Genomic DNA, 14,103 nt, shown 5'->3' on the forward strand with positions numbered 1-14,103 from the left:
CCAGTTGTGGAGAAGAGGGGCAGAATGGAGAGGCAGCAGATGAAGAAAATGACATTCCATTTATTTGAAAATTATGTCAAGATTTCCTTCCCCTCCCAAAAATAAGCAAAATAAAAAGTATTTGGCATTGTTTTATATATATATATTTTTCTTTTTCAAAGGTGCTTCATTCTTCATTAATTCATGTTTTCTTATGCTTATTTTTTTGGGTTGACACAAAATAGAAACTAATGTAATCATTGCAAAAGCCTTCTATTCTGTGATAATGACCATAAATAATGGATTCCTTCCTAAATAACGGGTTTTATTGCAAAGCTATGATGGTAAGTATGACACTCCTCTCTCTCTCTAGATTTCAGTTCATCAGAGAGCTAATATTTACTAAGCTTAATATGATGGCAGCAGAAGAAATACATTAGCAAACAGAAAAACAAGCACACACAAGTTTCAAGCTCACATACTGTAATGTAAGCATTCAGGTGTGTGTACCGCGCACACATCAATGATTGTGATTCAAATTAAGCTAATACTGATTACTGAGGACATGAGTGCAAACGAACAGAGAAATCATTGAGTACTTCAAAATAGGATCTAACAAGGCAAAGTATCTCTAAAGTTTGGCTCTACCACCCTTGACAGGATTCAAGCACTAAGTGTTTGTCGCCTTGAATATGAATAGTCCTACCCTCCATCTCTGATAGTGGAGTTGATTGATCTCAAATCAAAGGGGATGGATATTTCACAGACTCCATAGGCCTTTGCCTAGAGTGTACTCTGCATACTGTACAGCTGTCTCAGAATAATTTTTTAATATATAGACAATACATACAATGCAATGGAAGACTAGGCTGCTACTGTTCTTGAGGAGGGGAAGGAGGATCACTTCAATCATCTCTCCTACTGAGATTAATGGAAGACCAATATGAGGCATATGTTTGTATTATGTTACACAAGTGGACTAGACAAAATACCCTGGCTATCTGAGACAAACACACATTTTGACGGACACACACACAAATGTCAGCTATATCGAAGGGCATCCTCAGTTCCAGCATAATGATTATGAAACAATCAAAAACATTTCCTGTACATCAAAACTTTGGCTGGAGCCACAAGACAGATACCATTTGATAACTTGGTGTTAGAGATCACTTGTGAATGCTCCTACTGCCTTATTCTGAGTAAGAATGAAATGTAGTGTTCTGTATTTCTTTAGGTCGGAAATGAAGAATGTCTAGTCATCACTGTTTCCATAAGAAACAGAGAGAACACAGTAATCAGGTCATAGCTGAAGGGGGAGACTGGGCTCTCCCTCAATGAAAGCCATCATTCATTCTTCCTTTACCCATAAAATAACTCCTCACATCGTCAAAGGAAGATACATCCCTGCCAATGAGATCATGTGCGTATAGATGTGTGTTTGTACATAAAAAAAATACATCCCTCTGATACAGCCGGACCATCATTTTGCAGTTATCTTACAAGACGGGGAGTTTGAGTTTAAAAAATAACATTCATACTTGGAGACTACATTTCCCACCATGCCTCAGTGACAGATCCATGGTCACACTAAAGCTACAGTAGCCTTTACCAGAATCACAGGCTTTTGACAACGTAACAATGTTTCCCCCCAACCCATAAATGATTGATTTTTACATTGATAGAGGATTTAATTGATTTAAGTTCATTTGACATATATATATATATATATATATATATATATATATATATTATTGTCTCTTAGGATCATTATTCTATTGTTTCTATATAACACAATTAACAGCATGGCCGTCATTATTATAAATATGGGGTATATAACATGGCTGCCAATAATACGGGCAGAGCAAGCAAACAAAAGCATGAACTTGGTTGAAGGTATATTCAGCGTACATAGCTCTGACAGGGTGTCATTAAGTAACACAACTACTTTTGCAAGCAGGTATGTGTGTGTTTGCATGTGTGTGACAGAGAGAGAGAGAGAAATGCAAGACAGAGTGGAAAAAAAGAGCAATATAGACTAAATCCTTGATCTAACAGGCTACTAATGCCAAGCAAACTCAAACGCAGCATGTAAAAGTCACAAATCTCACAAATCAAATGAATTAACACAGAAGATATGTTTGGCAGAGTTCTGGGTTATTTTTGCCCTGTTAAATCAGTTTATTCAATAAAGACTATCAGGCTTAGGAAACACTTGTGTTTTTTTTCCCTTTTTGACACAGTGATATTTAGTATCAACCCCTTTAATCGCAAGTGGTCTGACCCTCATTTGCCCTTTTAGTTCAGTTCAGTACCACTGTTGAAGAACCAACATCCTAAAGAGGGGGTCAACAAGTGCAGTCCGCGAGCAGAGCACCCCTGAACTTGGAAGGGTCAAGTGTAGAAAAATATTAAGTTTGGCTTTGGGCCAGCCAATCAGTGAGTCTTATTGGCGTATGGTGGTGGTGCGCAGGGTTGTGGGGCAGGACTAGAGTGTGATGAGGTCAACGAGGTTACCCTTGGGCGGGGTCATGCTGTCCGGGAAGAAGTTGACGAGCGTGTCGAAGAGCTGCGTGCGCTGGGCATACGTCTGGTCCACGTCTGAGAAACCTGTGAGAAGGAGGGAGAGGGGGAGAGATGAGCGAGGGAGGAAGAGAGTGAAAGCCAGGTAAGGGAAGAAAGAAGAGGGACAGGGGAAGAGAGATGGAAAGTAATAAAGAGAGAGGGAAAGAGGAGGGACAAGAGAGAGAACGTGAAGGGAGAGAGAGAGGGAGGAAGAAAATACTTCAATTGCTCAATCTCCACAGGAAGTCATATGAGCTCATAAAGGTTACATCCGTGCTCAAAAGGCCATGTGGGAGGACCAAAATTATAGTATGTCAGAAAGAATGGCTGGAGGGGGAAAAAGCGGGCAAGAATAAATCATTCCGACTGTGTGTCCAGTGAAGTATGGGGACAACGCAGCAGGCTCTTACCCAGAGGGATGAAGTCAGAGCTGGACTTGAAGAGAGCCGAGGGCAGGAGCTGGAACTGAACAGTCACATCGCAACACAACATCTGTCACTGAACACTAACGCAACACTGCCAACAAATACACTGCTATTTCACCCCTGAGTTACTATGGTAATAATATCAAAACATGAACATCAAAACACAGGCTTTGACTGTTACATTACCAAACCATTTCATACGTTTATTTGATCTAAATGCACAGTTTAATAAATAACACTGCACAATGTGCAAGTACCCCTCTCCCCCGTCTCTCCATCAGTCCCCCCTCACCTCTTTGGTCTCGTCAGGGTTGGTGTGGTCCACGGTCAGAGAGAGGTCGTTCTGCAGGTACTTCAGAGCATTCAGAGGCTCTGACTGGGCCTTCTCCTCAAACCTAAACACACACACACCATGAGAAACAACACACGAAGCTACACGACAGATCTTCAGGAATACCTATAGAGAGCCTAAGGAAATCGTTTAGTCTAACCTATAGAAACTCTGTACCACACAATGTGAAAAGATCCCTGCAAAGACTGCAAAATGAGCGAGGACAAAACCCTTCCCTACAATGGCAAGACATGGCCACTAGGTGGCATCAGTGTCAAAGCAGAACCCGAAACTCGAATTGTGAAGTCATATCTCCTATACATTTGTATCCACCGTTTTGCTATATGGTACAGAGAGGTTACGGTTCATTTACAGGTGTATAGTCCATTCTCTGGTTGTGTACCTGTACTTCCTGATTAGGTATCTGCAGTGTCGGAGCAGGTACTCCTTAGAGGGGCGACACAGCTTGAGGGACCAGAAGTCATCCAGACGCATCTTAGGAGAGCACGACTTCCCTGGGTTACCTCCAAACAGGTAGTGCACCTGAACACCGAGGGGCAAAATGACAATGGATATATTAGCACCTCCATCCATACCCTCAAAACTGTAACTGGTGCCTATGAAGATCTCAGATCATAATGATATCCTGAAACAGTATTTAATAAGACTTTTGTGCCCTTATGCTTATAGCATTTTGTAGAAGTGTGTGTGTATCCATGTTCGTCACTGACATGCTGCTTGTTATATTGATGTATCTTAGTCTGGTTGATGTCATGTGTCTGTCTGAAACTGATGTGTTGATGCTGCGGTCTTGGTTCAGGTCTCTCTTGAAAAATATATGTTATCTCAACAAGACTAACCTGGTTAAATAAAGGTCAAATAAAACAATTAAAGTGTGTCTGTGTGTGACCTTGTGCATTTCGTCATAGACCAGCTGGTGGGCGAAGCGTGGACAGGGCTCCTCCTCTTGCAGAGCCTTACTGGGGTTCTCCTTCACCGCCTGGTCATTCTTATACACACACGACCTGCAGCGCGCACACACACACACACACACAGTACAACAGTTAGTACGCACATAGCCTTAACCCTGAAGAGGAACAACACCCATTGTGTTTCTATACCTTAAAAAGGAAACACGCCCACACACCCCGAAGCAAATATTGGAACACACTTGTAGACAGCCTCCTACGCAGAAACACACACACAGCTTGAGGCGTTACATTGACTTAATTTACTGGACACTCAGTCAAAAGAACGGCTAGAGAAAGCAGTGTACCAGAACCAGCGGCAGGCAGCACTGACAGCCTGTTCTCTCACAAGCACTGTTTCAACTGACCAAATGAGCTAGTCCAGAACAAAGACTTTCCCCATGAAGAAGCAGAGGTACAACACACACACGGACAGACACACACACGGACAGACACACACACACGCCCTCTGAAAGAACATTTAGTTCTCTTTTGAAGGGCAGAGATGATGAAACTCACTTTCAGGTCAGGAAAGACTTTGAAATATGATGCTATTGGTTGATGATTGTATCAGTGTCTTACTGTGTGCGTTTGACGGTGTGTGGGCGCGTGGAACTATACTTGTGGGGACCAGAAGTCTCCACAAGAATAGTAAACCATTATTTTTTTAACCAACTGGGGACATTTTGTCCCCACAAGGTCAAATGCTATTTCTAGGGGGTTTAGGGTTAAGGTTAGAATTAGTGTTAGGAGCTAGGGTTAGTTTTAGGGTTAGGAGCTAGGGTTAGGGAAAATATTTTGATATGGGACTGAATTGTGTGTCCCCACAAGGTTAGTTACACAAGACCGTGTGTGTCTCGTACCAGTTGTTGCGTGCGATATCATAGATCCAGAAGGAGTTACGGACGTTCTCCTCTCGTTTGTCCTTGTCCTTGCTGAGGCCAGACAGGACGTGGATCTCATTCAGCTCTGGGTCTATGGTGGCCCTCTGGGTGAAGCCCGTCATCGGCACTGAGGGACAAACACACATCAGAGAGAGGTTTAAAACAGAGACGGGTGCTACTGAGAGAACAGAGAGAATAGCAGGCTATATTGAGATAACAGAGAGAATAGCAGGCTATATTGAGATAACAGAGAGAATAGCAGGCTATATTGAGATAACAGAGAGAATAGCAGGCTATACTGAGATAACAGAGACAATAGCATGCTACATTGAGATAACAGAGAGAATAGCATGCTACATTGAGATAACAGAGAGAATAGCAGGCTCTATTGAGATAACAGAGAGAATAGCAGGCTACTTTGAGATAACAGAGAGAATAGCAGGCTATACTGAGATAACAGAGAGAATAGCAGGCTACATTGAGATAACAGAGAGAATAGCAGGCTATATTGAGATAACAGAGAGAATAGCAGGCTATATTGAGATAACAGAGAGAATAGCAGGCTACTTTGAGATAACAGAGAGAATAGCAGGCTACATTGAGATAACACAGAGAGAATAGCAGGGATTCTGCATTTTTCCTGGTCACAGAAGTCTGGCCTCTACGGTTATTTAACCCTATCGCACATTTTTTCCATCAGAGGCAAAGATTAAAAGACTTGAGAGAAATGGGATGGACTACGAATTCAAAAGGCTGCTCACATAGCAACGTACATAGCAACGAGACTTGCTGGACACAAACAGAACACAATGCAAATGTATGGTTGTTTTTCTACGGATTTGCATTAGTGATATCAAAAGTTGACAGAACAGGATGTGTTTGCAGTCACAGTGTAAACAGTATGCAACTATCCATTTGCATGTTGTTTTACCCGGATTTGCATACATTGCTTGTCTAAAGTAATCCCCTGATTGCACATGACGTGTTTGTGGTCATGACACGTCAGTGTATAGAGTATGCTACTATTCATACGTATAGAGGAATATGGAACACATATAGGCCAAGTAGTTCCGCTTTGTGGTCATCGGCTGCTTATTAGTCACAACATGTGCTTCAGTAGTTGCATGGAAGAAGCAAGTATAAGCCTTCGCAATGACTTGTCAGAGCAGCTTACCGATCACTGCACCTGTACACAGCCCATCTGAAATTAGCCCACCCAACTACCTCATCCCTATATGGTTATTTATTTTGCTCTTTTGCACCCCAGTATCTCTATTTGCACATAATCTCTTGCACATCTAGCATTCCAGTGTTAATACTAATTGTAATTATTTTGCACTATAGCCTATTTATTGCCTTACCTCCATATCTTGCTACATTTGCACACACTGTATATATATTTTCTGTTGTATTTTTTCACTTTATGTATTTTTACCCCATATGTAACTCTGTGTTGTTGTTTTTAATCGCACTGCTTTGCTTTATCTTGGCCAGGTCGCAGTTGTAAATGAGAACTTGTTCTCAACTGAAATAAAATTAAAAATTAAAAAACTTCATAGTGTATCAAATCTATGTGGGTTGTTACCATGGCTATGATGGTAAGTTGAGGAACAGAGTCAAAACAAAGATGCTGTGTTGTGCTTAATCACTTAGTACTACCAACTTGAACTAATATATTTTTATGGAACCCACCATATGCTTTCAAGGACAATTAGGGCAATTTCTCAAACAAGCTCCATAGACAGGTGTCCTGTTCCAAGACATGAACCAAGGCATGAACTTCTGCATAAACAAAATTATAATGATAGGCCCCTAGGTCAACCAGCCTGTGTAACTTGAGTAGAGAGTACAGATTGTTTTAGAGAATCAACAAAACAAAGAAGTTTATTTGAAGAACAAAAAGAAAACAGCAGAAGGACAGAGCCACTAGAGACTGTGCTCTGCCCTTCAGACATAGTCTACGTCCCAAATGGCAACCTATTCCCTATAAAGTGCACTATTTCTGACCAGGGCCCATATAAGTGCATCGCAAATGGCACCCTATTACATTCCTAGTGCACTACTTTTGACCAGACCCTATGGGCCCTGGTCAAAAGTAGTACACAATATAGGGAATAGGGTGCCATTAGGGACATAGATATAGAGCTCATTAGAGCAGCATTATGAAATGGAAATGAACAGGGAGATGTTTCTGTGGTACCGGAGCAGAGCACAGATCAGCTGCGTCGGCGATAAACAGAGAATGATTACACTGTTTGGGCTTGCTGCTTCCTTCCTGCCAAAATACATTCTGTTCTTTCTCTCTCCATCTTTCGCTCTCCATCTCTTGTTCTTTCGCTCTCGCTTGCTCATTCTGCATCTTTCGGTTTCTCCCTCGTCTCGGTCTTACTCGCTCTCCCTTTCGGCTTCTTCACTCCTCTCTCTCTCTCTCTCTCTCTCTCTCTCTCTATCTCCCCACTTCTGCCTCCCTCCCATTCCCATCTCTCGTTCTTGCAGGACTACACAGATGCGAGAGGCACACAGACAGAGATCTATTAATACTCTACCATCATCACGCCAGTCCAGCTCTGCTCTGTCCATCCAGAGATCTCAGTCAGACAATCTGTTTATCAGGACAAGAAGCATCTCTTTCTCTCTCTCTGCTGCCCTGCGCCTTTTAATGAGCTGCACTGAAAAGTCTGTCACATGTCACTTTAATAGAGGAGACATGAGAAGGTATCTCCTCCTACAGCCATCTATGGCATCTGAAAGCACAGATTCTACTAGAGTCTTTAGTGTAAGGGTAGATTAAGATATATGTGATGATGGGGAGAGTTCTGTAAATGTAGTATCACTGAGCCACAAGCTTGATGGGAAAAGGCACAGATTATGCTACACACACATGCACACACACTGCTGCTGACCAAAAGCATAAGCTGATAGTGACTAAATGGAGTGCAATGTTGCGATTTGCTCAGGTTGGCATTCAGGCTGTGTGTGTGTGTTTGTGTAGGGTTGCAAAGGGAGGGTATATTACTGGAAATGTTCGAAGTTTACCAGCAAACTACCAGAATTTTGGTATCTTTCAAGGATTTTATGTAATCCATCACAAGACATCTAGTGGCCCTTTTGGGTACTTCAGATTATCACAGGTGTCTGTAATCATCTCTGGCCCTTTGTGTGGCCTAAATCACACTTAAAATATATGAAATAATTGAATACGATTATTTAAACAAAAACAATTGAATGACAAAGCTGTAAAACATTATCCTAAATATAAACCATCAACTTAGTGAATACCATTGGTGTTTAATTTGAGGGTTACACCATGAAATGTGCTTGCTTATATATATACAGTGGGGAAAAAAACTATTTAGTCAGCCACCAATTGTGCAAGTTCTCCCACTTAAAAAGATGAGAGGCCTGTAATTTTCATCATAGGTACACGTCAACTATGACAGACAAATTGAGGGGAAAAAATCCAGAAAATCACATTGTAGGATTTTTAATGAATTTATTTGCAAATTATGGTGGAAAATAAGTATTTGGTCACCTACAAACAAGCAAGATTTCTGGCTCTCACAGACCTGTAACTTCTTCTTTAAGAGGCTCCTCTGTCCTCCACTCGGTACCTGTATTAATGGCACCTGTTTGAACTTGTTATCAGTATAAAAGACACCTGTCCACAACCTCAAACAGTCACACTCCACACTCCACTATGGCCAAGACCAAAGAGCTGTCAAAGGACACCAGAAACAAAATTGTAGACCTGCACCAGGCTGGGAAGACTGAATCTGCAATAGGTAAGCAGCTTGGTTTGAAGAAATCAACTGTGGGAGCAATTATTAGGAAATGGAAGACATACAAGACCACTGATAATCTCCCTCGATCTGGGGCTCCACGCAAGATCTCACCCCGTGGGGTCAAAATGATCACAAGAACGGTGAGCAAAAATCCCAGAACCACACGGGGGGACCTAGTGAATGACCTGCAGAGAGCTGGGACCAAAGTAACAAAGCCTACCATCAGTAACACACTACGCCGCCAGGGACTCAAATCCTGCAGTGCCAGATGTGTCCCCCTGCTTAAGCCAGTACATGTCCAGGCCCGTCTGAAGTTTGCTAGAGTGCATTTGGATGATCCAGAAGAGGATTGGGAGAATGTCATATGGTCAGATGAAACCAAAATAGAACTTTTTGGTAAAAACTCAACTCGTTGTGTTTGGAAGACAAAGAATGCTGAGTTGCATCCAAAGAACACCATACCTACTGTGAAGCATGGGGGTGGAAACATCATGCTTTGGGGCAGTTTTTCTGCAAAGGGACCAGGACGACTGATCCGTGTAAAGGAAAGAATGAATGGGACCATGTATCGTGAGATTTTGAGTGAAAACCTCCTTCCATCAGCAAGGGCATTGAAGATGAAACGTGGCTGGGTCTTTCAGCATGACAATGATCCCAAACACACTGCCCGGGCAACGAAGGAGTGGCTTCGTAAGAAGCATTTCAAGGTCCTGGAGTGGCCTAGCCAGTCTCCAGATCTCAACCCCATAGAAAATCTTTGGAAGTCCGTGTTGCCCAGCGACAGCCCCAAAACATCACTGCTCTAGAGGAGATCTGCATGGAGGAATGGGCCAAAATACCAGCAACAGTGTGTGAAAACCTTGTGAAGACTTACAGAAAACGTTTGACCTGTGTCATTGCCAACAAAGGGTATATAACAACGTATTGAGAAACTTCACAGATCTTCATTGTGAAGGATTTAAACACTGTTTCCCATGCTTGTTCAATGAACCATAAACGATTAATGAACATGCACCTGTGGAACGGTCGTTAAGACACTACCAGCTTACAGAGGGTAGGCAATTAAGGTCACATTTATGAAAACTTACTGACTCTGAAAAACACCAAAAGAAAGATGCCCAGGGTCCCTGCTCATCTGCGTGAACGTGCCTTAGGCATGCTGCAAGGAGGCATGAGGACTGCAGATGTGGCCAGGGAAATAAATTGCAATGTCCGTACTGTGAGACGCCTAAGACAGCGCTACAGGGAGACAGGACGGACAGCTGATCGTCCTAGCAGTGGCAGACCATGTGTGATGTTCGGTACATCTGAACATCACACCTGCGGGACAGGTACAGGATGGCAACAACAACAGCCCAAGTTACACCAGGAACACACAATCCCTCCATCAGTGCTCAGACTGTCTGCAATAGGCTGAGAGAGGCTGGACTGAGGGCTTGTAGGCCTGTTGTAAGGCAGGTCCTCACCATACATCACCGGCAACAACGTCGCCTATGGGCACAAACCCACCGTTGCTGGACCAGACAGGACTGGGAAAAAGTGCTCTTCTCTGACGAGTCGCGGCTTTGTCTCACCAGGGGTGATGGTCGGATTCGCGTTTATCGTCGAAGGAATGAGCGTTACACTGAGGCCTGTACTCTGGAGCGGGATTGATTTGGAGGTGGAGGGTCCGTCATGGTCTGGGGCGGTGTGTCACAGCATCATCGGACTGAGCTTGTTGTCATTGCAGGCAATCTCAACGCTGTGCGTTACAGGGAAGACTTCCTCCTCCCTCATGTGGTACCCTTCCTGCAGGCTCATCCTGATATGACCCTCCAGCATGACAATGCCACCAGCCATTCTGCTCGTTCTGTGCGTGATTTCCTGCAAGACAGGAATGTCAGTGTTCTGCCATGGCCAGCAAAGAGCCCGGATCTCAATCCCATTGTGCACGTCTGAGACCTGTTAGATCGGAGGGTGAGGGCTAGGGCCATTCCCCCCCATGAAATGTCCGGGAACTTGCAGGTGCCTTGGTGGAAGAGTGGGGTAACATCTCACAGCAAGAACTGGCTAATCTGGTGCAGTCCATGAGGAGGAGATGCACTGCAATACTTAATGCAGCTGGAGCCCACACCAGATACTGACTGTTACTTTTGATTTTGACCCCCCCCCCCCCCCTTTGTTCAGGGACACATTATTCAATTTCTGTTAGTCACATGTCTGTGGAACTTGTTCAGTGTATGTCTCAGTTGTTGAATCTTGTTATGTTCATACAAATATTTACACATGTTAAGTTTGCTGAAAATAATCGTAGTTCAGTGAGAGGACGTTTCTTTTTTTGCTGAGTTATATATAACATTTTGTTTATAGCTGCTTTATTTTACTATTTCAACATGTGTTTGATGTCAATGTTTAGGTGTCAAAGTGGTGGCAGTTGTGAATAAAGCCAACAGTTGGAAGAGTTGCAGAGTTAATAGAAAATAATGCCATTGTTAATTAGATGCTTTTTTTCATTAATTAGGCTATTTTCTCTTGAACCATATGGTCTATCCACTAGAAAGTCATGAACAATATGGACTCAGATATAATAATTGAATAGTTACCATATGTTTTCTGTTAATTACCAAAAATGACTGAAGATTACAGTAACTTTGGTAAATTACCAGTAGCTTTGCTACCCTGTGTGTGTGTTAGAAAAAGTAGAGGATGAAAGATTGTGGTTCTGTGAAAGAGTGAGAACAAAAAGTAAAGAGAAAGTATATTGTGAGAGATTGAGACAGTGTGTGTGTGTGTGTGTGGTGAGAGAGCAATCTAATTAACGTTCCTGTGACGTTTTACTAAATACCACAATAATACGGGGGTGGGATTTTCTAAGAATCATTTGCACATGACAAAAATGCTATTCTCAGAAGCTGATGAAATCAACTGCTCACTTTCTAACTACAGCAAGCAATTATGAATTCCAATTTTGTAAAGAAACGCACTGCGGCCACGATTCTCTGTTGCCCTGCAGAATGTGTGGAACCCAGGGTGCAACAAGCTGAAGGCGGTGAGGGGACTTTGACATGAAAACTAGATGAGTTTAGCCTTGTAATAACCTGCCAATATGAGACCTGAGCAGATCCGTTTGGAACAAAATGTTGGCACTAAACAATGAAGGTGTGTCGGCTGTACTATCCTCCACCCTTGGCATTAACAGTTACTGTCCCTGGTGGCTTAAGTGACTAAGTAGCCAGTCTTACCCATGCCGGAGTCCTTCTTGGTTCCGTCTGAGATGATCTCCACATGGTCCCCGTCCACGTCGTAGCTGAAGAAGTCATTCAGGTACGTCTTTGACCTCTGACCTCCAAACACATACAGACAACGATTCCTCTAGAGAAAGGGTGGGGTGGGGGTGAGAGAGAGAGAGAGAGAGAGAGAGAGAGAGAGAGAGAGAGAGAGAGAGAGAGGAGCAAAATCTAATTCATGCCAACGCTCTGAATGGTTTACATTCTTCTGTGAAACAAGATAGTCAGAACTATCAGTTCAATTTTCCTTGGCTTCTTAAAAGTCCTGAGAGTAAAATCGGTGCATATTTGTTCCGTTATGTCATTGGCTTTCTCTAAAAACACAAAGCAGAAAGCCATTTTGGCTCTTCTGAATGCTTCAGTCAGGATTGTGTGGGTATTGATTTATTTCTGTCAATAACTCATTCTGGTGTTTGTGCTGAATTCTATAAAGAATGTCACCGCAAAGTTGCCACATTGTGTGTTGATATGTGTAAGTATCCATGTATGAGCACAGTTCAGTATCATCCATGCAACATTACCCTACCATCAACACCAGTCATGGTACTACTCCCATAACTCACAGTGTGGAAGAGCATGCAGTGTCCGATGCGTGACTGGACGTCCTCAGGCCCAGCGTTGCAGGAGTCTTCTCTGAGCAGGCTCCAGGTTCCGGCCTGGCAGTGGAAGGCATACAGCCCACTGAACTGGGGCTCGGACGTCCTGCTGTCCTCCACACTGCCGTTACACATCAGGATCCGACCGCCAAACGTATAGATCATGTGTTTCTCCGAGTCCATACACATCTATAGGGAGAGGGAGGAAAGAGGGAGTAAGAATGAGAGAAAGGGAGAGGAGAGAGGAGGAGAGAAAGGTTGGGTAGGAAGAGAGAGTCATGAGATTCAACATTTGGATGTCAGTGTTGGGCTTAGAGCAGTGGGAAAATGATGCAAAAATCCTTGGCATTTCCAGATCCATTTTTAGCTTAAAAAGTGGGACACGAGGAAAATATGTCAAGACTGTAGCTGGCTAAGCCTTCATCATCAGTGCTCTGGTCTCACCTCCAGATGGTTGAGTGTACCAATTATTGAATCCACAGAAACTCTGTAACCAATTTTGAATTAGGCCCAAAGTGTTTCAATTCACTCCTAGCCAGTTTGGTCCAGTTTGGACGTGTATGATACAGCTATGTGAAGGGCGTGATAATGGGGTTACCTGGTGGTCAAAGACGAGCTTGGGCCCGCCGTCGGCTGACGTGTCCTCGCTGAGCAGTGTCCAGGTGTTGGCGTCAACGTCGTAACGGTAGAAGTCACTCTTCAGAGACTTGCTGTTCCTGACGCTGGAGTCTAGGTAGCGGCCGAGTGTGTAGATCTGCCGCCGCTGGCTGTCGATGCACATCTTGTGACAGGACCGCGCACTGGGACCACTCTGGGAAAGGACAGGGGGGACATAGTAAGCCATCACACAACCTATCAAGAAATGGTCAAACAAGACAACCCGGCCCCCTGCAGTCTATGTGCGTTTCTACCATTTACTGAACTTTGTTGATATCCAGTACCTGCTCAAAAACATTGTGCCTTTGTAATATTTTCCTATAGTGAAGCAATCAACTATTATCTTCATTATAATCATCCGTTAGATAGACATTACCTTCACCAGAGAAAACTGCAGTTTCTTTACGTAATATGTAGTTGTTGTACTGTATGCGTGTCTATAGTTTTGTTCAATGTTGTGTTAGTGTATGTAAGTTGTTTTGTCTGAAACTTTGTTCCCCCTGCTGTTGTTTGACCAGGTCTCTCTTGAAAAATAGATTTTATCTCAATGAGAAAAACCTGTATGAATAAAGGTAAAATAAAACAAATAAAAGTAAATGCATAAATAATCTAGTGTTCTGCTCATTAAGCAGCTGTAACAATCAGTATGG

The 14,103-nt window shown here is 43.1% G+C and overlaps 1 protein-coding gene across 2 annotated transcripts in view; it reads right to left on the reverse strand.

Annotated features, from left to right (window-relative positions):
• Positions 1–2,210: 2,210 nt before the first annotated feature.
• The window catches only part of LOC311129028 (muskelin), a 36,104-nt gene continuing 24,211 nt past the window's right edge, over positions 2,211–14,103 (reverse strand). For both annotated transcript variants that reach the window (XM_084161278.1, XM_084161277.1), the window contains exons 10-18: positions 13,395–13,607; positions 12,764–12,985; positions 12,156–12,285; positions 5,132–5,279; positions 4,211–4,325; positions 3,704–3,843; positions 3,262–3,364; positions 2,955–3,009; positions 2,211–2,589 (exon numbers count right to left, since the gene is read on the reverse strand). In XM_084161278.1, coding sequence (XP_084017404.1) covers positions 2,468–2,589; positions 2,955–3,009; positions 3,262–3,364; positions 3,704–3,843; positions 4,211–4,325; positions 5,132–5,279; positions 12,156–12,285; positions 12,764–12,985; positions 13,395–13,607 — 1,248 coding nt within the window. In that variant the 3' untranslated portion in view covers positions 2,211–2,467. The remainder of the gene's footprint in view (positions 2,590–2,954; positions 3,010–3,261; positions 3,365–3,703; positions 3,844–4,210; positions 4,326–5,131; positions 5,280–12,155; positions 12,286–12,763; positions 12,986–13,394; positions 13,608–14,103) is intronic.

The sequence above is a fragment of the Coregonus lavaretus genome, assembly GCF_964263955.1.
Source record: "Coregonus lavaretus genome assembly, chromosome: 5".
NCBI lineage: Eukaryota > Metazoa > Chordata > Actinopteri > Salmoniformes > Salmonidae > Coregonus > Coregonus lavaretus.